At 34.4% G+C, this 24554-nt stretch overlaps 4 protein-coding genes across 4 annotated transcripts; 1 reads left to right on the top strand and 3 right to left on the bottom strand.

Annotated features, from left to right (window-relative positions):
* Positions 1-1666: 1666 nt before the first annotated feature.
* LOC141695111 (uncharacterized protein At4g18257-like) lies at positions 1667-7121 on the bottom strand. Its single transcript, XM_074499366.1, has 3 exons — positions 6666-7121; positions 5205-5522; positions 1667-2001 (listed from the first exon to the last, which is right to left on the bottom strand). The coding sequence occupies exons 1-3, from the start codon at positions 6971-6973 to the stop codon at positions 1848-1850; spliced, it is 780 nt and encodes a 259-aa protein (XP_074355467.1). The 5' UTR covers positions 6974-7121; the 3' UTR covers positions 1667-1847.
* Positions 7122-7937: 816 nt separating this feature from the next.
* Positions 7938-12053, bottom strand: LOC141698394 (urease accessory protein G). The gene is made up of 7 exons (XM_074503078.1): positions 11897-12053; positions 11620-11817; positions 10669-10729; positions 9771-9972; positions 9259-9380; positions 9037-9141; positions 7938-8324 (listed from the first exon to the last, which is right to left on the bottom strand). The coding sequence occupies exons 1-7, from the start codon at positions 11971-11973 to the stop codon at positions 8241-8243; spliced, it is 849 nt and encodes a 282-aa protein (XP_074359179.1). The 5' UTR covers positions 11974-12053; the 3' UTR covers positions 7938-8240.
* Positions 12054-12678: 625 nt separating this feature from the next.
* LOC141696533 (uncharacterized) lies at positions 12679-13577 on the top strand. Its single transcript, XM_074500661.1, has 3 exons — positions 12679-12793; positions 12901-13038; positions 13141-13577. The coding sequence occupies exons 1-3, from the start codon at positions 12679-12681 to the stop codon at positions 13575-13577; spliced, it is 690 nt and encodes a 229-aa protein (XP_074356762.1).
* Positions 13578-17784: 4207 nt separating this feature from the next.
* On the bottom strand, positions 17785-20529 carry LOC141697600 (large ribosomal subunit protein eL20). The gene is made up of 4 exons (XM_074502062.1): positions 20375-20529; positions 20148-20263; positions 19344-19407; positions 17785-18360 (listed from the first exon to the last, which is right to left on the bottom strand). Exons 1-4 carry the CDS (start codon positions 20387-20389, stop codon positions 18019-18021), a joined length of 537 nt encoding a protein of 178 aa, XP_074358163.1. The 5' UTR covers positions 20390-20529; the 3' UTR covers positions 17785-18018.
* Between the last annotated feature and the right edge of the window lie 4025 nt (positions 20530-24554).

The raw sequence follows: 24554 nt of genomic DNA on the forward strand, positions 1-24554 counted from the left end.
CACAAACAAACCGGATATCTTAGATCGGAGAATTAGCCCCTAAAGAAAAATCCCTCCCTTATGCAGCTCTGTTGTAGCACAAGGAGGATCTTGCGCCCTGTGCTCCACCTGCTGCTTAGCAGCAGCAGCAGCTCTTGGTAACTACATTTCCCGTTATATTTGAACTCGAATGTTCATATCTTCCGTTAGTCCCAAAAATTCGTCCACTGTGATTTACAAGAGTTCTCTGATGATCATGATGGAATTCTCCGTGATGACAGAGGAATATCGAGATTAAGCAATTTTGATTTTCCAACCGTATCAATCTAAAGAGTGATTGACCTGCAATTCATGCACAGTCTACATATTTATTTTCTTTGGTAATACTTTGGTGTTAGATTCACATAGTACGGAGTATTTCACAAGGGATAATGACATACCTTTTACTTACTGCTTTGTCTGTGGATGACTTACTTTGTTTCTGAGAGTCAAAAGCAGAATTATTTCATTGATCAAGAGACAAGATATCCATGTTTACTTAAGAGACAATTTCAGTGGGACAATGATTCTCCCACACCTGTTGAGAACCAAAAGGGAATAACCTAGCAAGGTGATGCGCTACTGAGTTACCATCTCTTTTGACATGCGACCAGCTAATGGATTTAAAAGAAGTACTAGTTGCAAGAATGTCATCTAACACATAGTCCAAATCAGACAGATATGTTGCACCTTTGGAGAGCCGATTAACCAGATTTTTGCAATCAGATTCAAGGATCACTTCCTCAAGTCCGTATTTTCTGCCCAGCCTTACCGCGATGTCGATAGCTTTTGCCTCAGCAACTTCTGGTGACCAATAAGCTCGATTTCTTTTAGTAGCTGCAAAAATCACTGAGCCTGTGGAGTCCCTGGCAACCACACCAATGCCAACCCAACCCTCGATAGCTAGCGAAGCATCCATATTTATTTTGTATAAATAAATGGAATAAGTTACATAGGCTATAATTGATATAAATGTTACATGCAACTTTAGAAAGATGAGAGCCATTTGCAAAATGGAATAAGGTACATAGGCTATATACACAAAAAATACGTTCGTATATTGTCAAAATAATATAGTAACATCTGGACAAATGTTTTCGTATATTGATATACTAATATGATAACATCAGAGAAAGTGTAACAAAACGTTACGATCTTGATAACGTCAAGAAATTGATTATTTTTAGACGTTGAGAAATATAAGATAAGGGATAAGCAACATTGATAAATATCGAAACTTAATAATAATTGTAAATTTTAGCGGTATGCATAATTGTTTTGATAAACATCAATTGCTTAGTGTAACACGACAAATGTTCACACGAAAAATGTTCTTGAAATGGTAAGTACAACTTCATTAAACGTTCAATGCAGGTTGACAATATCAAGAAACAAAAGATAAGAAACTAACGAAATTAAAAATATTGAAATTTAACAAAATTTGCTAATTTTGACAGCATCCATTACCATTTTCATAAACCATTATCGTTTTGATAAATGATAATTTCTTAATGTATCAGTGAACATAACATCATGAAATAAAAAATAAGAAAATTGACAACATTTTAAACATCAAAAGCAATCAAAATTGATGAACGAGTAAAGTGTACTTTGTATACTCGCACTTTACTCAAAACACCACTTGCATTACTGTGATTCTACAAAAAGTTAACGGAGGGCGGAATTGTAAATAGCAAATCTGGTTTACTCATCTTTACATGTAACTTTTACAATGAAAATTACAAAAAACCTAACATTAACTTGAAGAATCCTAAAATATGAAGCTGTTCAAAATGTTATATTTATACAACATTGACTCTAAAAATGTATTACTTTTCTATATTGGCTGCTTTCAATTTTTCCAGTTTTTTTCTTAAAAAGGCCTGCTTCAGTTTCTCTCTTTTCATTGCCGCTTGCTCTTCCCTACGCAGTTTGGCCTCTGACACTTTTTCCCTAGCTTGATTCACTTCTTCATGAACCTCTCTGCGGAGAAAAACAGAACGCATATATAAACATTTGAAGCACATGAATCAGACTTGTAAAGTTAAAACAAACTATTTTACTGAAATTGCAATGTTGCATAGGGCACAATATCTGCAATGAACTGGGCCCAATAGCCATTGGGACTCCAACTGTTAAAGAAAGACGCACCGGTTTATGTTATGTACCAATCACAAAGATCCTGAGACAGTATAGACAGATCCCTTGAGCTATTCGACTAGCTACAGGTTTTGCACTAGATGTTGCAAACAAAAGGCCATTTCAAGATGCTCAATGCAATTATACTCTAAAGTAACCTGTAACTCTCAGATTTTGTTTTTCTACCATAGTAACATCAAAATGGGACAAGAAAAAAAATCTACCAGAACACACTTAGTCATATCTTTAAAACTTGACTCTAAGGAATTTAAACTTCATTAATGACTTAAACTGCAGCAAATGATAAATTACTAGCACATTTTGCACGTGTACACACGCATACAACCAGCATCACTGCCTAAATGGTTTGCATTGGCAACTTCATACAACTTCAATTATTTGAAATTGAGGATAGTTTGATAAATACTTCAACTATGAAGAAAGATGCACCGGTTCAGAAATGCCATCGGATGATGCTTAAAATGCAATTATATAAGTTACTAGCATCTGATGTTCCAAAGAAAACGCGATGAGTTACTAAAACAAAAATTGGGTTTGATCTCCAGTACTCTTTACCCCTCTAAATTCCCCCCTCAGTTGTACAGACATAATATTTTTGAAATGATAGCAATTTTAACAGTCACAAGGTGGCTCATGTTAATATGAAGACCCAAAGTGAAGAAATGAAACTATTTTAAGGATTATAGTCTAGTTTTAGCTTCTCATAATTTATACTTTATATAGTTTATCTTTGATAAAACTGTCAAAAAGATAATATATAGTGTTCACAAAAACTATTAAAATTAATAATAAATCCAATTTGAACAACACAGCTTCATATTTTTGTTGGTTTAAGTTATCACTTCTATATTTTACATCATTAATATTACTTAATTTCCTATTTAGAAAATAAAGATTTAATATACAGACAAGAAAACAAATAGAACAAAAAATTACTAATATAATACTTCTATCACTGTATGTGAAAAAAAATTGTTTGCAATAAGTACTCCTAAAAAAATTCCCCGCATAATTTTTTACAGGAATCATAAATCATTAATTTTATATTAAATTAACAGATACAGTGATATATAACAACCAACCTAGAAAGCAGGGATGCTTCACGCACCACACTACATACCCTATCCTCGGGGGTGCGGGGATTCCTAAGGATTCTCCAAGTGGCGTATTTAGTCAAGTAATTAATAAATTAATTAATCACTTAACTATTTTATAATGCACCAGCTGGTATTATTGTTTTAATAATGAACTTATATTTTTGACTATATTGTCTGATTAAAATAAAACTCTTAAAAAATATATAAAATACATATTTTGAATACTTTAATATTTGTCTAATACCTATACATTTGGATTTTCCAAATTCCCGTATCACGCATCCTCACTCACGTTTCCAAGCTACAAACAATACAGGAAAAAAGGTGACATAATTTTGAAGCCAGACAAAAAAGATACAGGCCTCGTACACTCCTTAAAAACCCTTCTTTCTACCAAACTTATTGTACTTCTTGCTTCTGGGAGTATATTTATTTTGGATGTGATGATGCCTCAACTCTCTCATATTAAAATTAACATTCATGGAAGCATTGTGATTAATGAAGGTCAGTGTGGAAAATTTGAAGTGACTCCAAGCCTGGTAGAAGGTTCTCAAGGAAGCTTGCCTACCTAAAAAAGGGAAAGGAAATGATTTTACTGAAACAGGTTGCAATGGAGATGGTTTCATATCTCTCCCAAGCAATACAACTCAGGAGGAGGGCATCATGTGTAAGAATTTGGGAATACCGATGAAGTCTTCTTTCAAGCTTAACAAAACGATTCTAAAGAATATTAGTGTTCATGATATATTGGAAGAATATGAAAATATTTTAAAATCAAGTGCAATGCATCCTTGCTCACAGCTTATTTCACATCGATTGATGATGGTGAAGTAAAAGACTTTGGCTGAGGAGACTATGTAAATTCGTACTAAATACCAATCTCTTGGTTCCTGAAGAGTCACAAAATTTATTCTTTTTTGGATGATTTCAGTACAAGAAAAAAATCTACCTAAAAAACACAAAGAAACATAACTCTAAAAAGGATTAATCAATGAATTACTCCCAAATGCTCCAAAGAACTTGATGGAACTCTAGGCTACCATAAACTGCGACAAAAAACATGCATATTTTGCACGCTTAAATTTATGCACTGGGGGGGGGGGGGGGGGGGGTTCACCACATCACTGGTCTGTTTGTCAGGAATGAATCAGTACTATACTATTGGTAATGGTAGTAATAAGTATGTTTCTTTCTCCAGTTCTAACTCTAATTCTCTGGTGTGATATCTTCATCTTTCTCATTTCTAGCTGAAGTCTACTGTATTTATTTATATAAACTCAAAAAACACCAAAAATAATTAAAATCTCATTTCACAAACCTACAGTTCCTGACATTCATGTTGACAACTACAAGGATGATTTGAAGAATAGGCTTAGTTTTGTTCACCTCTCGGAGCACCTCGATATAACATAACTAGTAGATAAAGCATATCCCAGCACACCTATCATGGAAAACAGGCTAAAAAACACACTTACATCTACAACATAATTTTTGAAATCAAGTTTAGGTAGACAAGGGATGACGGCGAAACAACTTCTTCCTAGCTTGCAAGTTATTTAGGATAATTTAATTAAAACTAGGGACGATTTCTAAAAACAACACAGTGAGTATTATGTATTATTTTTACAGCATATCATTCTGTCAATATAACACTCCGTAGGTCCTGAAAGTCTCTTTTTTTGAAGGACATAATATCTTCGAGATCATCATAGTAATCACATCATCACATAATCACACATCTGTATTCAATATTTAGTAGAACAGAAAATTAATGGCAAACTGCCTGCTATTGATGTTCAACTCAAACCTAGTGGTGGAGTGCTACCATAATATTACTAAGAAATTGGATTAGAAGATACAACCAAGCAAAATGTTTCAACACGAAAAAATGAGATCAAACCATCCAAAAAAAGAAGTGAAATGGCTTACTTCACGAAACGCTTGTGCTCCTCATTGTCGAAGGTAGCACCTGCCCTTCCCAGCCCCATAGGCTTAGTGTTAGGTAGCATTGAAGAACCGCTGTCACCATCTCCGTACTCTGTTTGTCCTGTGACAGAAGCATCATGGCCTTGAGGATGTTGTGGTTCATCCTGCACAATCTTACTAGAGAAATCAACACAGTACTTCTCTTTATCTTCCTCGTCCGACAGCTCTCCCCGTGCTAGCTTATCATACAACTCAGCTTTCTTCTCTAGCGCAGCATAGCTAACTGCTCCCTCATTTAGTGCTTTCAGCTCAAGCTTATCCCTGTAATTATTGGCAATCAAGTAAAGGGTGGTGATAAGAAATTAAAAGCTTGCATTAACTAATGCACTGCTCAAAAATTAAACTCAAAACCACCGGAGAGAAGGTCGGGAAAAAAGTAAAACAACATTCAGGGGATTTTAATGCAAAGATTCGATAAGCTGACTACGTCAAATTTAGGTAACATGGGTGCCTGGAGGTTGTCTAAGAATCATAAAAATATTGACGAACAGGGTAATGATGTAAAGAGGCAACACTACTTTTTTTTTTTTGAGAATAAGAGGCAACACTACTTATTTATATGTATTATCTAAATTCCCTAAACAGTTATTACACATCTCTAGCATCTTACACAACCACCCCCGTATCGGCGTATCCTAATCCATCCATGAAACAAGATAAGCATTTACTGATAATCTTTGTAATTGTAAAAACTCGATTTTTACAGAATTAGCATAGCAATGCGAAAAAACCACTGTCTAGCATGTAGGTACCCATATAAGGAAGGCGATAACCACATCAAACAGGGTGTCAGAGAGGTCCTGACTCCTGATGTAAGATGTCTTGCCCACATTTTTTAAAATTCTTACCCTAATTTTATAAACTCAAACCCATCATCAAATATAGCAGGTACTGACCATTCTAACCAGAATAAGAAACTAAAGAGACAAAGGTCTAAAATGATGTCAAATCTTGTCATTATAACAAGTTAAGAAATGTTAATGATTTTTTATTGTCTTCACATCTTCAATCCTAACATATACTTAACATTTCAACGCTTTAACCAATTTACATTCCTTGGAAACCCCATTTACCCAAATCCCTAAATTTCACTAACAAACCCCAAAAAATTCAAAATTTTAAAATTCTCAAAACCCTAAATTTTTTTGGCTAATTTATTCAAAACCCGACTCATTTCTTGGCTAAACAAAATTAAAAAAAAAACACCCAGTACCCTATAAATAAACAAAAACCCAAATCATCCATAATTAACCAACATCACACATACACATATACATCCAAATAAACAAAAGCAAGCAACTTTAAATTAAATTAACTAATCTAAACTAAAAGAACACCATTTAAATTAACAAAAATACACACACATATATACACAAAATGAAGAAAAGCAATGAACTTTCTTACTTATGATTCCTCAAATCAACACCATGATTCTTGGCAGCAAACGGGTCATGAGCAAGAATCTTTTTCTTGGCACGATAAACATCAACATGATCAAAACAAGAGGTGGGCAAGTTAGATTCTTTGGCAAGATTCTTGGAGTCTTCTTGGGCTTTGTAAAGCTGGGCTTTTAATTCGAAGATTGAGGAAGCTCCAATGCCTGAAATGGGCTTGTGTTTCTTGGGCATTACTGTTGATTCTGTTAGCCATCCTAGAGATTCGTATGCTGTGGCCTTGTTTTTCTTGCCTGCCTCTTCCACTTTCTTGTCCATGAGAAAGAGGGAGAGAGAAGAGAGGGAGAGAGAGGGAGGGAGGGAGAGAGAGGCAGAGAGAGGGAGAGAGAGAGAGAGAGAGAGAGAGAGAGAGAGAGAGAGAGAGAGAGAGAGAGATGATGGTGGTTTGGAGTGTGGGGATTGGAGATTTGAAAGGGGTTGATCTGGGCAATTGGGGGTTATTTATACGGGTTTTGAATTTTTTATCCGGAAACAATTTGAGAGACCATTTCAGTGTTTTAGTTTTTGGTACAATGCCTTTATATTTTTCTATGTTCGATTTTTCATAATTTTTTAAAATAAAAAAAAATTATATATTAATAAATGAAATAAAAAGAATAATGTGTTGCCTAATATTACTTGATATAACGATATTTTTCTCGCTGCCTTTACGTGATACTTAACATTCTGATTTTGTTGAAAACAAATTGGGTGCGTGAGTGTATTTGAATTGAAAATAATAAAGTGTTTGCCAAGCAAAATAAATGTTGATGGAACTGAAACTTTTCATTATTCAATTTCTACTTTGAAAACATTGTTCCCGTGAAAATCTTTTTGATTTAAAGTAGGGGTGTGCACGGTTCGGTTCGGCTCAGTTTCTACCGAAAACCGTTAACAAACCGTGTATGTCGGTTCGGTTCGGTTTCTAGCTATTAACCATAACCGAACCGTTCGGAACGGTTATTTTCGGTTCGGTTAACCGTTTATCGGTTTCGGTTTCTTTCGGTTTTTATTTTTTTTTTTAAAAATAATTATTTAATATAATACTAAGAATATTTATAGACGTTATTTAATATAAATCTAAGAAAATTAATTGTTTAGTATAATGTAACAAACAAGTAGCATCATTAAATGAGGGATTCGTATTGATGAATTAATAGAGCTATAATATGAATGACTATCGAGTAAGGGTAGGGTAGTGCAATGACTATCATGATCCATGTACAGGCCCAACAACAAAAGGTTTTTAAAATTCTTATATAAATTTGGCAAGTAACATATATTCATATTTGTCAATATCTCATTAAACAGATAGCGTATTCTGTTAATGCTGTCGACTTCAAAAGATGCATAACATACATGATCCAAAACTGGAACTTTATTTGTTCCAACTTCCATAGAACTTGTCGATTTTCATAAAAAAAATTCTCCAGGGTTCGCTCTAGCGGACAAATCCAGTACAGACTTGGATGGCATCAGTGTTTCAACTTTCAAGCATTAGAGTATGCATTCGAAAAGCATCTCTTTGCTCGCCTAAAGAGTGTATCTAGTGACGCTTCTTCCCGGTTGCAGCTTCCCAAGACTGTATAATGTGGTTCACTATTTCTTCTACACCAACTCCATGCTTCACCTGTGCGCACCCAAGTTTACATACATTAATCACGAGAAACAAACTAGAGTGGGTGTACTTCATATTCCTTTTGTCTATTAGATGGAGGCAAGTAAGAGGAAGCGAAGACAATGTGCATATGCATTTACAGGTACATGATTTTTCTACACGAACATGTAACCAAATGTTTAACTACTACATTACTGGTGATACAACCATGTCAGGAGCTGCACCGGAAATTAAGTTTCCTCAGAGTTGTAGTTGAGACAACAGAGGGAAAAGAGAGATTTCAGGTGGAGAAACTATCTTCTGTAAATACAAAGATGCTACAACGGATTGTCGTATTCGCTTCAAATATCAATATTTAGTGGAACTTGTGCAACAGAGAGGATTGCATGAATTAACTTTCTTTGTTCCTTGATGATTAAACAAAGGTACCCGCCAACATGAAGGTCAAGGGCTCGTGAGTTTGGAAGATCAATAAATAAACAAAAAATGAGGTGATGTTTCACTATTGCACCATCAACTTTTTCAAATTCATGATTTGCAGTAAATGGACTAAATAGTAAAATACAGCTTTTGTGTTATTTAACTAAAAATATAACAAGGAAAAATGTTATTGTACTAAATTGAGGTCATCTGAGTAAATATAAACTAAAAAAACATATGGATATAATGTCAAGTATGTACATTGTCTTAAGAGGTAAATGGAAGTAGATCATACTAAACAAACCTGAGCAAAAACAAATGGTCCACCATCCCGCATACGTAGTGAATCACGCTCCATAACCCCTAAATCAGCTCCAATAGCTGCTGCAAGGTCCGTCTTGTTAATTACCTAAACGTGTGCAAAAAGTAGAATTTAACTGTTCTGAAAAAAAAAGTTGCTAGTGAACAGAGTTCTGATGGTGTCACTGACTCCAAAATCGAAAACTGTCTCAAGAAAAATACATACAAGGAGGTCAGCTTGTGTAATGCCAGGGCCTCCCTTTCGTGGAATTTTGTCACCGCCAGATACATCTATTATATATATTATGTAATCAGCCAGTTCCCTGCTAAAATTGGCAGCCAGATTGTCTGCACCCAGACATATAAAAAATAATATATCAGTTCTGTGACAATGAACAATTAAGACGGCCTTTATCGCCTATTATAGTATTTTTTTTGTCAGCTACATGCACAATATATCTTGCTAGAAGCTCCTCTTTTGAATTCTGCATAGGTGCGATCATCAAACACTTACAGTAGCTCAATCTAGCCTTAACCCCCTCTAGGGATATATTAGTGATAGGTTCTATAGGACGTTCCTAACATAAAAATTACACAGAAATTCCGTAGTTCCCAACTAAAATTAAAGTTAATGCTCCTAATCTTTTGATTTGTATTGGCTCAGTTCACACCATGAACATTTGTTTGAACAATAATTCTATTATGCAAATCAGGCAAAACAAAAAAGAACCAACATACCTCCTCCAGATTCACAAAGAAGCATATCAGCTTTGTACAAGTTTGAGAGCTCCTCAAGTGGACCAAGATTAATGCTGATGTCTTCCCGAATAGCAGCATGAGGACATCCTCCTGTCTCAACAGCACGAATTCTTTCCTCGGGAAGTGCTCCGTTTTTAACCAAGAACTCACCATCCTCTTTTGTAAATATATCATTTGTAACCTGCAATACCATTTTATCAATAGATTAGTTATTTGAATTTTGAAGATTCAAATATTGCTACTTACTACTTAGTAACATATAACAAACTAAATAATTCCACCAAGTTTTAAATTTCAAATATTGCATATGTTTTTGTCTGATAAAATGAATTGGTAGTGGTTAACATTTAGTATTCAAATTATATGATATGCTAACGCATGTACTTAGCAAGAAAGTGCTATTTGAAGAATTGTTAATGTATTCAAAGAGAGCCAAATTTTGTTCTAAATGGAAGTCAATCTTCTCATCTTCTGTAAAATGTATTTTAAAACAACACAAAATGTACAAGCAGAGCTTCAAAAGTTTACTAAAGTTATGGAACATGTAGTCCAAGCATAATCAAAGAAGTCTATTATAAAACCATGCACCTGGCAAGTACATGCTAGATAATTAGCTACCATCCAGATAATATAAACATTTTTCCATTTTTTTAAAATTTATTAACTCAGCTACCATATCTGTATGCCACCGATTAAACTTAGTTCCTACGTGAATGTGTTTGTCTAGCCGGTTAGCTTAATTCTGAACATATCTTAAAAGATAGGCTAGATCAGCATACAGCACTGCGGCACTTTTTTCAAATGTAATTATTTATATAACCTAAATGGAAAAATGTTGATAGAAGCAAGAACCATTAAATTTGCTTTGGACACTTACCGCAGCAAGACTGTACTTATCCCTCAAGTACTTGCACAAAGCAAGCATTAGAGCTGTTTTCCTGCAACATAAAGTACAAACTTAATTTAAAAATGTTTAAACGATATAGCTTCAAATACACTATCACTGTATCAAGGAAAAAATCTACTTATTTACACCACAAGAACAATTTGTGTCTGTGCTTGTCTTATAATATGGGCATAATTTAAGCTAGAGTAAATGCAAGGAAACATTTGACGCAAAATGTTTTATTCTTAATTTTTTGTTAGGTAGCTTATTAATATATTAAAGAAACAATATGTTAGAATTATATACAAGACTAGACAAGTTTCTTTGAGGCTGACACCTTAAATTTGGGAAGAGAAGGGAAAAGGAGTTACGCAATTCCGATTGTATCTTTTATTGTATGACTTTTCTCTTTAGTCCACATCTCCAAGATAGTATAAAAACTATATTACATATTACTGATACTCGAATTGATAAATATGCTTCAAATATACAACACACAACCAATGTTGCCAAAGACTACAAGTTAAATAACAAACCAAAAACAATTAAAATTGTTAAAGATATATAATCCAATTAAGCCATCTACTAACGCCTTTAGTTGTCAGTAACTCAAAGTATCAAACTTGGGCAATGCCGTCGGTCTCAAGTTCAATAGTAAGTACCCTAATAATCCGTTAGGAAAACTAAATTGGGTATGATATCAATCAAAAGATGGTCCATTAGTGATCCGATATTCTGATTCACTCTTCAATTCCAAAAATGGGTTTTTAAGTTTCTGATCCAATTAAACATGAACACACTCACTACATTAAAAATGCTATACTGCTAACAAAATAAAGTTCAAAACTTTATTTAAAGAAAGGTACAAATGAAGTGCAATAAGTATACAAAGTCGAAAACTTTAATTAAAGAAAGGTAAAAATGAAGTGTAGCAAGAGTTACCCAGTTCCAACAGGACCACCAATACCAATAGTGAAGGCTCTTTCATTGAAATCTCTATTGACAAGTAGAGGTGCCCTTCTTGTAAAAAACCCAGGTGAGTAAATGGGCTCATGTGAATGTGGTGCTAGACCATCATGGCTATGATAAATCTTCCCATCTTTGCCTACCCATGATGTAGCTGAGTTGCCTTCAGATTTGCTGTGTGTAAGAAAAAATTATATTTTTTATATAAAATAATGAGATTGAGTTAATAGAAGTTAAAGATAAGGAAGATTACTCATGGGTATGATGATGATGATCATGGTGGTGATGGTCATGTTCATGGTCATGCATATGATGATCTTCTGAAGCCATTTGACTTTGCTGTGTGTGTTTTTCTCAGTGTACTGTGTGTCCTGTTGTTTGTGTACAAGAGGAAGAGAGGCTGAGACTGAAGTGTACTTCAACATGGACTGATATTAAGGATTGTTGAGGTGAATTTACATGAATACCCTTCTTCATACTTTAGCAATTATTGGGAAATGGCAACATTTTTTGTGGTCATCTCAATCAAATAACTCCAGCAGTTTAGGGTGTACTGAGAGCACATGCACCCACAAAATCCATCAATTCATTAATTCATGGATTGAATTGATGGAGTTCTACTATTCACGATAAAGCAATTATTTTTATTGATTTTTATGTACTCAGAAAACTCCATCAATTCATCAATTACTATTCATCAAATAAATAATTTAGTTTTATATGATAAATTTAAATTCATATCTATTATTTAATGGTCTCATAAATAATATCTAATAATAGATTGCTATATAATTTGAGATTTTTGATAAGATTGTGGATAAATTTAAATTTTTGATAAGATTTTCATTGAATCACGTAATGACACGTGTTTTGATCTAAATTTGCAGATAGAAAAGTTGTCCATAAATAATATCATAATCTTCTGAGTATAGTATCTCAAAATCATTACAATTTCTTATCAAAATGAATGCATTGAAAAGATTATTGAGTCAGAGACAACAACACAGTCAAAAAGAGTCTGAAATCATGAATACCATGGTCACCGAAGCGGCAATGGTGATGGATTTCATCGACACTTCAGATGAACCACAAGGACGTGGCTCACGGCCTGAAAAATCTCCCAATCATCATAGACAAAGGTTGTCGAGAGGTAAAAATCTCATGGAAGATTACTTCGTTCATCGTCTTATATTCAGTGAAGACGACTTTCATCGAAGATATAGAATGCGCCCCATGTTTTCAATCGCATCATGACAGCTCTTTGCACTCAAGATTCTTATTGGCATCAAAAAACAGATGCAATTGGATTATTGGAGTTGCTACCCCAACAAAAAATGACTGATGCATTACGAATGCTAGCTTACGGCGCAGCAACTGATCAATGTGACGAAATATGTAAAATGGGAGAATCAACTACACTTGAATGCATGAAAAAGTTTTGTCAGCAAGTGGAAGGACTTTTTGGTGAATAGTACCTTCGTGCTCCAACACCTGCAGATTTAAGAAGGCTTTTAGCAAGAGGCGAACAAAGAGGATTTCCAGGTATGATTGGAAGTATCGATTGTATGCATTGGGAGTGGAAGAATTGTCCAAATGGATGGGGTGGAGCTTATAGTGGTCGAAAAGGACGTCCGACTATCATTCTAGAGGTTGTCGCTTCCTATGACACGTGGGTGTTTCACACCTTTTTTGGTGTTCCTGGAGCTCAAAATGATATTAACGTTATAGGTCAGTCTCCCGTATTTGATAAAGTTATCGCAAGAAATAGCCCAACAGTGGTGTTTCACGTCAATGGCAAAAGATACAATAATGCTTATTATCTTGCCGATGGAATTTATCCTAGGTATTCGACATTTGTAAAAACCATATCAAATCCTGCCACTCAATCACAAAAATTGTTTGCTAAGAAACAGGAAGCATATCGCAAGATGTAGAGAGGTGTTTTGGTATCTTGCAATCTCGATGGGCAATTCTTCGCCACGGTGCTCGGATGCATAAGCGTTCCCCCCCCCTAGAACTATCATGATGACTTGCATCATATTGCATAACATGATAGTTGAGGATGAATTTGTTGAAGATGAATTTGTGGAGTCAGTAGAAGAAGATCTAAAAAATCCATCAGTATTACGGGTTTATGATGGGCCAGTAGATTGTAATGGAGTTAGAATTCCTTTTGCATCAGTACAAAGAGATGGAATAAATCAACAAGCATTTTGGAATCGTATTGAAAACTTGGAATCAGCTTATGTTCATACAATGCTTCAAAATAATTTGATAGAGCACAATTGGACAATTGAAGCCAATGAATAGTTGTAGATGTCCAAATAAAATCTCTTCAAATGTACGACTTGACAATTTGAAAGCAAGAACCGCGATTTGAATAAATTTCTTTTATTGAATTTAAAAAGCATTGAACATAATTAAATTAAAAAGCATAGTACATAGTTGGATGAAAAAGCAAAGTACATAGTGAAATGAAAACCACTTCTTTCTTTTAATCATCGTAAACATAGCTAAATCTAATCATAATAATCATCGTCAAAATGAGGAACGTAAGCATCATCGCTAGTAGTCTCATTCACTTGTTCCATGATCTCAGCTTTCTTTCTTTTAAACCACTTCTTCGTATTAGGAGTCATTTGGCTAGTATCCATTGTTATTATCTTTGTTTGCTCCCTTAATTCTTCAATAGCAATTCCTTTTTCCAATCTTGCTTCTTTTCGTTCTTCTAGAGCATCAAGTCTTGCCTGTCTTGCTTCCTTTCATTTTTCAAGTTATAATATCTCCCTCGACATTTGAAGAGTTTCTTCGTCTCTTTTGATATTGGCCTCCACAAGCTGTTTTTGATTACATTGCATATTATTGAAAATAGCTATAGACATTTCATCTTTTTTTGTCATACCCTGCTTTCCTTTCTTTTTGGCTTGCTATGACGCCTTCACGCCCATGGGTCTAACCGGACTAGAAGGACCTTCTGTTTCTCGATTAGACTCTAGAGTCGTGAAGCCTTCTTCATCAACGAAATCATCACTATTCAAATTAATCGGTGATTCCATTTGTGTTGAAAAGTTTCGTTGAAACAGAGGAGAAGTGGTGGAAACGTCTACAAATTGAGGACGTGCTGCAACTGCTTCATAACATTCCCATTTGTCAAATGTTTTATTCATGTCCTTGAAATATACTCCTTGAGTTTGAGTCATCTACATAAAATGACAAATTATGCATATCAAGTTATCATATAAATAATATATAACATATCAAAATAAAAAATAAAAAAATCTTACCTCATCCACCAAATTGGTTCCGCTTGCACTATGTCTACTAGCTTGATTTTTGGCACAATGCCATTTTTTTAGTGCTCTCTTCAACGGTATCCAGTGTGAATCAAGAGCAACTTTTGAACGAGGTTCGGCATGAGGGTTCTCTGGAGTGTCACACCAATTTTTTGCATAATCCTCATGAATTCGCCGCCATAAATTATTCTTGTTTGAATATCGACCGGTGATCGGATCAATAGATTGTCGAGCCCACGAAATACATAATTGTAATTTTTCGGAAGGGAGCCAATTAGTACCCATTATATATTTTTATATGTATAAATATATGAAAGAAAAGATGAGATTGAGAAGTTAAATTTTCGGGTAAAAATGAACACAAAAGAATCAATATTTATAACTAAAATAAGTGACCGTTATTCGTATATAGCCGTTGCTTGATTGAATGTACACAAATATATAGCTGTTATAGTGCTAATAAAGTGAAAAAGAAATGGGCCCCGCTGATTGCTACCCGTTGGTGAGTCCTTTGAAAATCAATCCTCCTATTGATGAATTGAAGGAGTAGTAATTATTGAGGCCATCAGTGTTTGCCCGCTGCATGTTCACTTTTCAGGTGTCCATCAAAAAAGCTAACAAATCAACTGATCTACTAGGCGCGGTGCATATGCTCTAATGATTGTAATGGAGGCTCCGCGCAATTTTAGCACATTTAAACGAAAAGTTCAGTTTTATGCCACAACCATTCAAAATATTTCAAAAATTGCACAAAAAAGTGTAAAATACCTAAAATCGTCATCACAAAACCATTTCCGACCAGGAACTCGAAAAATATCACCAGGAGTGTAACTCATTTCTCTTCAATTAATATACAACATCAACTTCGGAACAATATCCTATTTAGATAATAAACAAAGATGAAAGCCCACTTCATTTTATCTATTTTTTAGTATAAAGTAATTATTGCACTGTCAAATCAAAAACTCCTTATGTCAGTTCTAACTCTATATTAGTTGTATATTTCTTTATTGTAATGTTATTATTATTAATAGTTGTGTGTTTATTTCAGTTTTGTTTCGAATTACTGTTTTGTATTAGTAAACAGTTTAAACATTTTCAATAATTTGAGACAAACACTGAAAAAGTTCAAGTGGAAAGACATATGAAAAACAGTAATGACAAGTCAAATCATATAAATGAAATACAGAGGAAAAGATAAGTTTTTGATAAAAGATTTCACTGTTTCAGATGAAATGAAATAAAGTCATTGCATGTACTTGTATCGATGTCACTTTACAACAGATAATTAATCTATAATTTTGAAAATAATGCAGGTGAGAGTAACAATGACAAGTCATAATTAAGTTTTAAAATATGAACTGTAATTGTATAATATGCTTAGCACGTGAACTGTCATTCAAAGTAGTTTCACAGTTGTGATAATATATAAAAATAATTTATTTTTTACCAAATCATTTATAAATAGAGAGCTACAACCTCATGAAGTCACACTCGTCAAAAGTAATTATGTCTTCACTCCCAAATTTGGATAATTATTTCTGTGAAAAATAGTTGTTGTAGCGCATTACTGGAAGGGTCTTGACGCAGGCAGACGGTTTATCAAATGTCCCGACAGTGTTTGCATTTACGAACGTTGGATCGAAGAGCCGCTTGAACCCCGTGCAGCAGTTCTCGTTAAAATTCTTAGGGAAGAAATTACCACAGAGGATGTAGCCCACTGTACAGAAATTCGTGAGTTGCAGCGTGAAAATGAGGAGTCCCATACCTGGAACATCAATGAAGACGATGATGACTCCGATGATACAGATGAATGATCCGGTTCATATATTGTTGGTTCTTAATATTTGTATTGTTGCATCGTACTCATTTTTATTTATGTATCGTGCTATTATTGTGTATCGAAGTAGCCACAGTTTTTCAACTGTGTGTTATTATGTAACTGATGTTATGTGATTGAATTTGTGTTTCAAGTTAAGTATCCATTATCAGCAAATGAGTTCAGATCAAATATAAGGTGTCGTCAAAAAAAATATATTCCTCCATGATACATTATTCCAAGCTAATAAAACCATACAAAATTTTTTAAAAATTAAAATAAAAATTATATACTACAAATAGGTTTACATCACTAGTCAACAAAAAAAGAATTAAACAAGAATAATTTTTTGGGAATTAAATATGAGCATTGCAAAACATGCCCTCACGTAACAAATGCACACTCGACTAGCATGACACCGTTTTCGAAGTTACAAAAGTCATATATTTACAACCTTTTTATTAAAATAAAAAATATACACTAAAAATAGGTTTACATGACTCACCAATAAAAAAAAATTTAAACCAAAATAAATTTTTTACAATTTAATATTAGAGCTCAAAATATTACCTCCATAGAATTTTTTAAACTTGAAAAACATTACATACAAGTCAAAAAAAAAAGGAGGAAAAGAAAAAAGGAAAAAGAAAAACCAGAACGCCACTTCTTCTGGGGTTATAGGGTGAACCCCAAAAGAAGTGGAGTGCCATTTTTGGAAGATTTTTAGTGGATTTGCCATAAAATTGAACTTTTCTTTCAAACGGGCTAAAATTGTCCTGGAGCCTGTAATGAATGATATAGTGATTTTATTAGTATGATTTTCATCATTTATAGTATCAGTTTGTAGTTTTAACATGTAAATATTAAAATGTCAAGTGTAACGTGTGATACTAAAATATGCAGATTTATGTACTTGAAAAATTGAATAAAATTTAAAAGATTGTTAGAAGGTTTATCCATTTATTATCCATTAGGCCACAAGCATATTTTGGTAATCACCATTCTTATTGGAGTCAAGACTATCAATAGTATCCACCCAACAATTAGATACTCAAATAAAAAAACCGAGTCTAACTATTAGAAACACAAACAATAGACCACCTGAACCTTGATAAAACAGCAAGAGATCACATACTGTCTGATCCAAGATTTCCAGGCCATTATATCAAAATGAAAGTATATCCGAACATCAAATACAAAAAACGCTAGGCCACTAATGGCAACAAAGTTGTATTCAGAGAACATCTTGTACTTGAAATGGAATTACACAAATAGGTTGGGTTTGGATGCCTTGTATGTGGTCTTCAGCTTTCGGGATGGTGGCCTAACCTTCTTGGAGACCAATGGGAACTTAATCTTTGAGTTGTGGAACTGTTTGGTACTTTCCCTCTTGCAGAGCTTGGCAGGAATGGTGGCCGTCTTAATGATTTGGATGCAGTGGTTACGGACCCTATGGCGAGAACCCATTTCGGTGTACATCTGCTCAATACCACCATTCAGAGTAGTGTCACGGTACTCTTTGTACATGTTGTGATATCCAGTCCGACTCTGGTACCTCAACCAAATGCCATAGTTCTTGATTGTTGTAGGGTTTTTCTCGAAAATCTGTAACATTGTATGATTAGGAAAAAACAAGAAGTTTTCAAAAGGCAAATCTAGAGAAATTGTTGTCTATGGGAAAAAATTGCTGACAGGAACATTAAAAATCTAATTTCAAAGCATATACTTTATCATGCATTGAAAGCATAAATTTTTACTAGTATTAGTGTCTTACCATATGAATAAAAGCTTTAACCAATTTCCCTCAGTATCAGAGGTATCAAAGTGATTAATAATTAAGCTAAAAAGGTGTAATAAAAATCCAATACGAAATTTACACTCCCTATTAAAACATCATTAGACTTGTTTTCCTACCAATTTGTGGTAACTTAATTATTGTAAAGGATTGTCAAATTAGAATGGCATTTTAAGCTTCAATAGCAGCACTATTAGCAAGAACAAGCAAGTTTTAATTTGGACATTCAAAGATCTTAAGATAGGATTCACCAAGTCAGACATATTGCAGGTCCAGAGAAGGAAACAAGGGAAGGGAAAGGCCTAAAACCATATCCTGGCCGGGGACACAAATAAAGAACTACAAATACGAGTTTGAACATTAAAGAGTACAAGAGCGCTTTCAAGTGAACAAGACATATAAAGAGTATCATGGCTAAAATGTCATAGTTTAGAGTACATACTAACATAAAATAACATCCCTCTTTATCTTAAACAGAATGCAAGGCACGACTACTACAGAATTCAACTATTCCATTCCATGTCAATCAACTACAGAACTTAAACCCTGAAACAGGACCACCAAACCTAAGGAAACATCCATTTTATATCAAGATATTGTTTTACGTACCACAGCAATTAAAAACAATCGAAACTAAATAATTTTCTTATGTTCACATATATACATCCATCCTAGTACAATACCCTTCTTGGAATATAACCTGAATTCAAATATTTAACCAAAACAAGCACACACGCTAAACTAGAAAACAACCAAAATCAAGAAGTTAACTAAAACCAACACAAAAAATTACCTCGTTAATAGCAAGCATCTGACCATTACTCTTTTTCACCTTCTTCAACTTCCTCAAAAAGTACCTTCATAATCAAAACACCATTTTAAATATTACGATACACATCACCGTCTATAACAATCATGACAAATCTCATCAATCCAAAATCGCCTTGAAAAATTTCAACAAAATCACCAGAACACACACACACGCATTCCCTCCACAACACCGAAACACAAGCACTAAAACATAGATATACTCAATAGTGAAATACAAAACCATAAAAATATAGTACTCTAAATTAAGCCTTAAAACATTTTACATAAATCACCACATTCCGCACACATAAACAATTACACACAAAGCAGATACACATTTACACAATTACACACCCAATCAGACACACAGTTACACAGTTACACGATCACACACAATCATAAACACCATTACCCACACATACATAATTACACATACAGCAGATACACATATATACTAGACCCGGCAATTTTTCACACGAAACAAAACTCAAAAGTTTAGTGTTTGTGTTTGTATTTTGAGTACACAACACGAACAAATTGACAGGTCCGATATATACACAATTACACGCACATAAGACAAACATTTACACACACATGTACACAATTACGCACATATTTACACAATTACACATATTTACATAACTACATACATTTACAACAATTACATACACATTTACATTTACACAACTGCACACAAATTTATACAACTATACACATACATAAACGCAGTTACACACACACAGAGATAGACACAAAAATACATATAAATATTGAAATGAGGATTTACCAAAACTTAGATTTGGCGCGAACTTCATTAGTGGCCCAAAGCTTCATCCTGTAAATCTTAGGATGCTCATCTTTCTCCGATGGTAGAGCTCTCCCCACAACCTGATACTGATGAAACTGCACACAAAAACACACACATAATAAACCACAAATACATAAAAATATAGATACAAGTATCGATTAAAACACTATATAATAGAGAGATTGAGAGAGAGAAGAGAGATTTACCTTGTAATTCACCATCTCTCTCCTCTCCCTCTCAGTCTCTCTCTCCCTCTCTCTCGATCTCTCTCGCGGTGAGTGTGAGGCGGTCCAAAATGTGTATAGGGGTTTTGGTTTCGGATATAAAGGAGAAGGAGTGAATTGAAACCCTAGTTGGGAGAATTTGTTTTGGGCTTTTGTTGGGCTTTGGTTTGGGCTGGATATTGTACTTTAAGCCCGTGTTGTTCTGTATTACTATTATTTATGGTCCTGTTAATTTGGATTTTGTGTCATTTTTTAATTTGATAAAAAAACAAAAATGTATTAGTGATTTTTTTAGAATATATCTCTATTCGTTGAAAAACAAATCATTAATTATAAAATGTTGATTGTATAATTAGAATTTTTGTAAAGATGCAAATTTATTTTTTAAATTGAAAGGATTTGATCTCAGAAAAACAAAATTGAAAGTATTTCACTTTAGTCTTCCTAAAATTTTTAAAAATTTATACGTTGATTTTACTGTTGAAAAGGTGGCTAAATCCCCTTTTCTGGGAAAAAAATTGAAGCATTATATTTTTGCTGTCATAAAAACGTTTATTCCAGTTCCGTGATTGTAATCATTAGGAAATTTCTTAATAGATGGTCTTTGTTCGATTGTTAGTGAAAGGTTTAGAAAAAACCGGTAAATAATTGTAACCTTTAGGAAATTTCTTAATAGATGATCTTTGTTCGATTATTAGTGAAAGGTTTAGGAAAAACCGGTAAAAGCACATTACACATTTTTAATAGATGATTTTTGTTTCATTGTTAGTGAAATATTCAGGGAAAACTCATAAAAGCACATTAAACATTCATAAGTACAATGTTAGAATTTCAAACTCTCCACCGCCCTAATAAATGTTAACAACATAGCTTTCCGGTAGATGTTATATAAACAGCGGGGTGAAATATGAATTATGTACAAAGTCATCCTCAAAATATGGTAGGCAGAAAGGCTAAAGTCAAGCTTGCATGCAGGTGTTAGATATACATGGTTTTTGAATACTTGAATTAATGTAGGTTGTATGTGTGAAAAGAAGAAAAGAAGTTTGCCTGAGGCTGGAACATTAGTTGTGTACCAGGTCAATACCACAAATAAATGTAGGCTATACTTTGAATTCTACATATGCAAGGCTGGTCAGGATATCGAGAAGTTAATGAATAATGATGTAAGGCATGACATCAAGTACTGCATTTCAAGCCTATAAATAGAACACTCAGCAAGCTTGTACAATACACCAAGTAAGAAAAAAAATAGATAGAAAGTAAAGAGCTGAAGCTCTTGAGAGAAAGGAAATGTTGTAGCCTAGTGTTTGGTGTGTGTAACCAAATATCGAAGTTATATTTTTATTATTGTGTGAAACAAAAGTGTTATCGTATTTTATCTTAATATTATCGAAGCTTATTGATTAAAACCCATTCACGTTTTCAACAAGTGGTATCCGAGCCAAGGTTACGTTCATGAAAAATGGTGAATATGGTGCAACCCAACATTCCAAAATTGACGTCCACAAATTACGGGAATTAGAGTATCCAAATGAAGGTGTTACTCGGTTCTTACGATAATTGAGAAATTATGGAAAATGGGTTCAACGAGCCCGCTGATGAAGCACTTCCAAATGCCGAGAAGACGGCGTTAAAGGAGATCCGGAAAAAAGATAAAAAGGCGTTGTACACAATTATTCAAGGTGTTAATGAATCAACCTTTGAAAAAAAATTTGAAGCAAAAACCGCAAAAGAAGCGTGGGAGATTTTGCAAAAATCATTCCAAAGAGTTTAAAAAGTTAAAAATGTGCGACTCCAGGTGCCACGCAGGGAGTTCGAAAATTTAAAGATGAAGAATTCTGAAAATATTGGTGAATTTGTTACGCGCTTGAAAGCTGTGACAAATGAGATGAAAAGAAACGGAGAAAGTCTCGATGATGTTCGGGTCATGGAAAAATCGCTCCGTTCACTAACAAGAAAATTTGATTATGTAGTTACTTCCATCGAGTAGTCAAAAGATTTGTCCACAATTTCAATTGGCGAGCTCGTCGGTACTCTTCAAGCCCACGAGCAGCGAATGAATCAATATGATGATGCAAACCATTTGGAGAAGGCGTTGCAAAGTAAAGTATCTATTGGTGACAGTTCTGGCAGTAGTAGTTTTTCACGTGGCAGAGGTGGCTTTAGAGGTGCTACCGAGGTGGACGAGGTCGTGGAAGACAGTTTTTCGACAGAGGCCAGAATTCTGAAGGTTATCAATCATCTGGTTGTGGTCAGAATTTTAGAGGCCGAGGAAGAGGTGAATTTCAACGAGGTGACAAATCTCAATTTCAATGTTATAATTGTAATAAATTTGGTCACTTCAGTTATGAGTGTAGAGCACCAACGGTGGAAGAAAGAAGTCATTTTGCTGCAGTAAAAGAAAACAAAGATGTTGCCACTGCTATGTTTCTCACGTACAAAGGAGACGGGGAGAACAAGAAGAATGCTTGATATCTTGAAGCCAGCAATCATATGACTGGCCACAAAAATTTATTTAAGGAGATAGACGAGACCATCAACGGAGAAGTTACTTTTGGTGACTCGTCAAAGATTCCGGTCAAAGGAAAATGTACAATTACGATTGTGTCAAAAAATGGTGAGAAAAGGTACATAAATGATGTTTATTATATACCTTCTTTGAAAAATATTATCATCAGTCTTGGCCAACTTGTGGAGAAAGGGTATAATATTCAGATGCAGGATAATTCTCTCATCATCAAAAATCAGGTTCGAGAATTAATTGCAGATGTGGAGATGTCATAAAATCGCCTGTTCACACTAGATATGCAGACGAAGGTGCAGAAGTGCTTAAAGTCGGTCATTAAAAATGACTCGTGGTTGTGGCACTTGAGATATGATCATCTTGGTTTTTCTGGTTTAAAATTTTTGCCAAAGACAAAGATGGTGGACGGTTTGCCAGAAATCAATGAACCAGAAAATTTGGGTGAAGCATGTGTCAAGAAAAAACAACACAGACAAAGTTTTCCCATTGGAAAATTATGGAGTGCCAGGAGGCCATTGGAGAGATAGTTCACACAAATATAGCTGGTCCATTTGATATCCCATCCCTTGGAGGTAATAGGTATTACCTAACATTTATTGATAATTTTAGCAGGAAAAGTTGAGTGTATATCATCAAAGAAAAATCGGAGGCTATTGATAATTTCAAGGAGTTCAAAGCACTTGCAGAAAAATAAAGTGGCCAGTATTTGAAGACACTTAGATCAGACAGAAGAGGAGAGTATACTTCAAACTCTTTCAGAAGCTTCTGTAGGGCATATGGCATAAATTATCAGTTGACAACAACATATACTCCTCAACAAAATGGCATTGCATAAATGAAGAATCACACAATTCTTGATATGGCAAGGAGTATCATGAAAGCAAAGCACTTGCCAAAACTTTTTGGGCGGAATCCGTTTTATGTGCAGTTTATTTGTTGAATCGCTGTCCAACAAAAAGTATCATAAACAAAACTCCAAATGAAGCATGGAGCGGGCGCAAACCATCAGTTAGACATCTCAGAATTTTTGGGTGTATTGCTTATGCCCACGTTCCAGATCAGAAAAGGAAGAAGCTGGATGATAAAGGCGAGAAATACAATTTTACCGGATATGACAAAAAGAGCAAGGCGTACAGACTCTATAATCCCCTAACGAAGAATTTAATCATTTCTCGAGATGTTGAGTTCGATGAATCAGATTACTGGAGATGGAGCGATGAAGAAAGAAAAGTTGTCGTCTTATTCTTTAATGGTGATGATGATGACGGTGACAACCCCAATATTGAAGACGACGGAGATGATGATCCAACTCCTCTACAAAGTCTGACTCAACAAACTCCCGCATCAACACCATCAAGGAGAGGAAGCAGCAGTTCAGAGGGAGCGCCAAGAAAGATACAAAATTTGGATGATGTTTATGCTGAAACAAGTCCAATTGAAAATTTTGATTATTTTTTATTTTGCTTAATGGTTGCATGTGATCCAGTTACATTTGAAGAAGTTTTTGAAGAAAGCAAATGGAACAAAGCCATGGATGAAGAAATTGGCGCAATCAAGAAGAATGATACGTGGGAGCTCACAGATCTTCCAGAAGGATACAAAGCAATTGGTGTCAAGTGGGTCTATAAAACTAAG

Source organism: Apium graveolens, chromosome 11 (assembly GCF_009905375.1).
Source record: "Apium graveolens cultivar Ventura chromosome 11, ASM990537v1, whole genome shotgun sequence".
Taxonomy (NCBI): domain Eukaryota; kingdom Viridiplantae; phylum Streptophyta; class Magnoliopsida; order Apiales; family Apiaceae; genus Apium; species Apium graveolens.

What these genes read in the sequence shown, in the direction of transcription:
- LOC141697600 (XM_074502062.1), bottom strand. An exon ending in CGCGCCAAATCTAAGTTTTG is followed by an intron (nt 19,408 to 20,147) that starts GTAAATCCTCAT and finishes TTGATTATGAAG; the next exon opens with GTACTTTTTGAGGAAGTTGA. An exon ending in AGATGCTTGCTATTAACGAG is followed by an intron (nt 18,361 to 19,343) that starts GTAATTTTTTGT and finishes ACAATGTTACAG; the next exon opens with ATTTTCGAGAAAAACCCTAC.
- LOC141696533 (XM_074500661.1), top strand. Translation starts at nt 12,679, where the DNA reads ATGGTCACCGAAGCGGCAATGGTGATGGATTTCATCGACACTTCAGAT. An exon ending in TAGACAAAGGTTGTCGAGAG is followed by an intron (nt 12,794 to 12,900) that starts GTAAAAATCTCA and finishes GCATCATGACAG; the next exon opens with CTCTTTGCACTCAAGATTCT. An exon ending in TGATCAATGTGACGAAATAT is followed by an intron (nt 13,039 to 13,140) that starts GTAAAATGGGAG and finishes CAACACCTGCAG; the next exon opens with ATTTAAGAAGGCTTTTAGCA.
- LOC141698394 (XM_074503078.1), bottom strand. Translation starts at nt 11,973, where the DNA reads ATGGCTTCAGAAGATCATCATATGCATGACCATGAACATGACCATCAC. An exon ending in CATCATCATCATACCCATGA is followed by an intron (nt 11,818 to 11,896) that starts GTAATCTTCCTT and finishes TCTTACACACAG; the next exon opens with CAAATCTGAAGGCAACTCAG. An exon ending in TCTTTGTGAATCTGGAGGAG is followed by an intron (nt 9,381 to 9,770) that starts GTATGTTGGTTC and finishes GTCTGGGTGCAG; the next exon opens with ACAATCTGGCTGCCAATTTT.
- LOC141695111 (XM_074499366.1), bottom strand. Translation starts at nt 6,973, where the DNA reads ATGGACAAGAAAGTGGAAGAGGCAGGCAAGAAAAACAAGGCCACAGCA. An exon ending in GTTGATTTGAGGAATCATAA is followed by an intron (nt 5,523 to 6,665) that starts GTAAGAAAGTTC and finishes CAATAATTACAG; the next exon opens with GGATAAGCTTGAGCTGAAAG. An exon ending in GAGCACAAGCGTTTCGTGAA is followed by an intron (nt 2,002 to 5,204) that starts GTAAGCCATTTC and finishes TTTTCTCCGCAG; the next exon opens with AGAGGTTCATGAAGAAGTGA.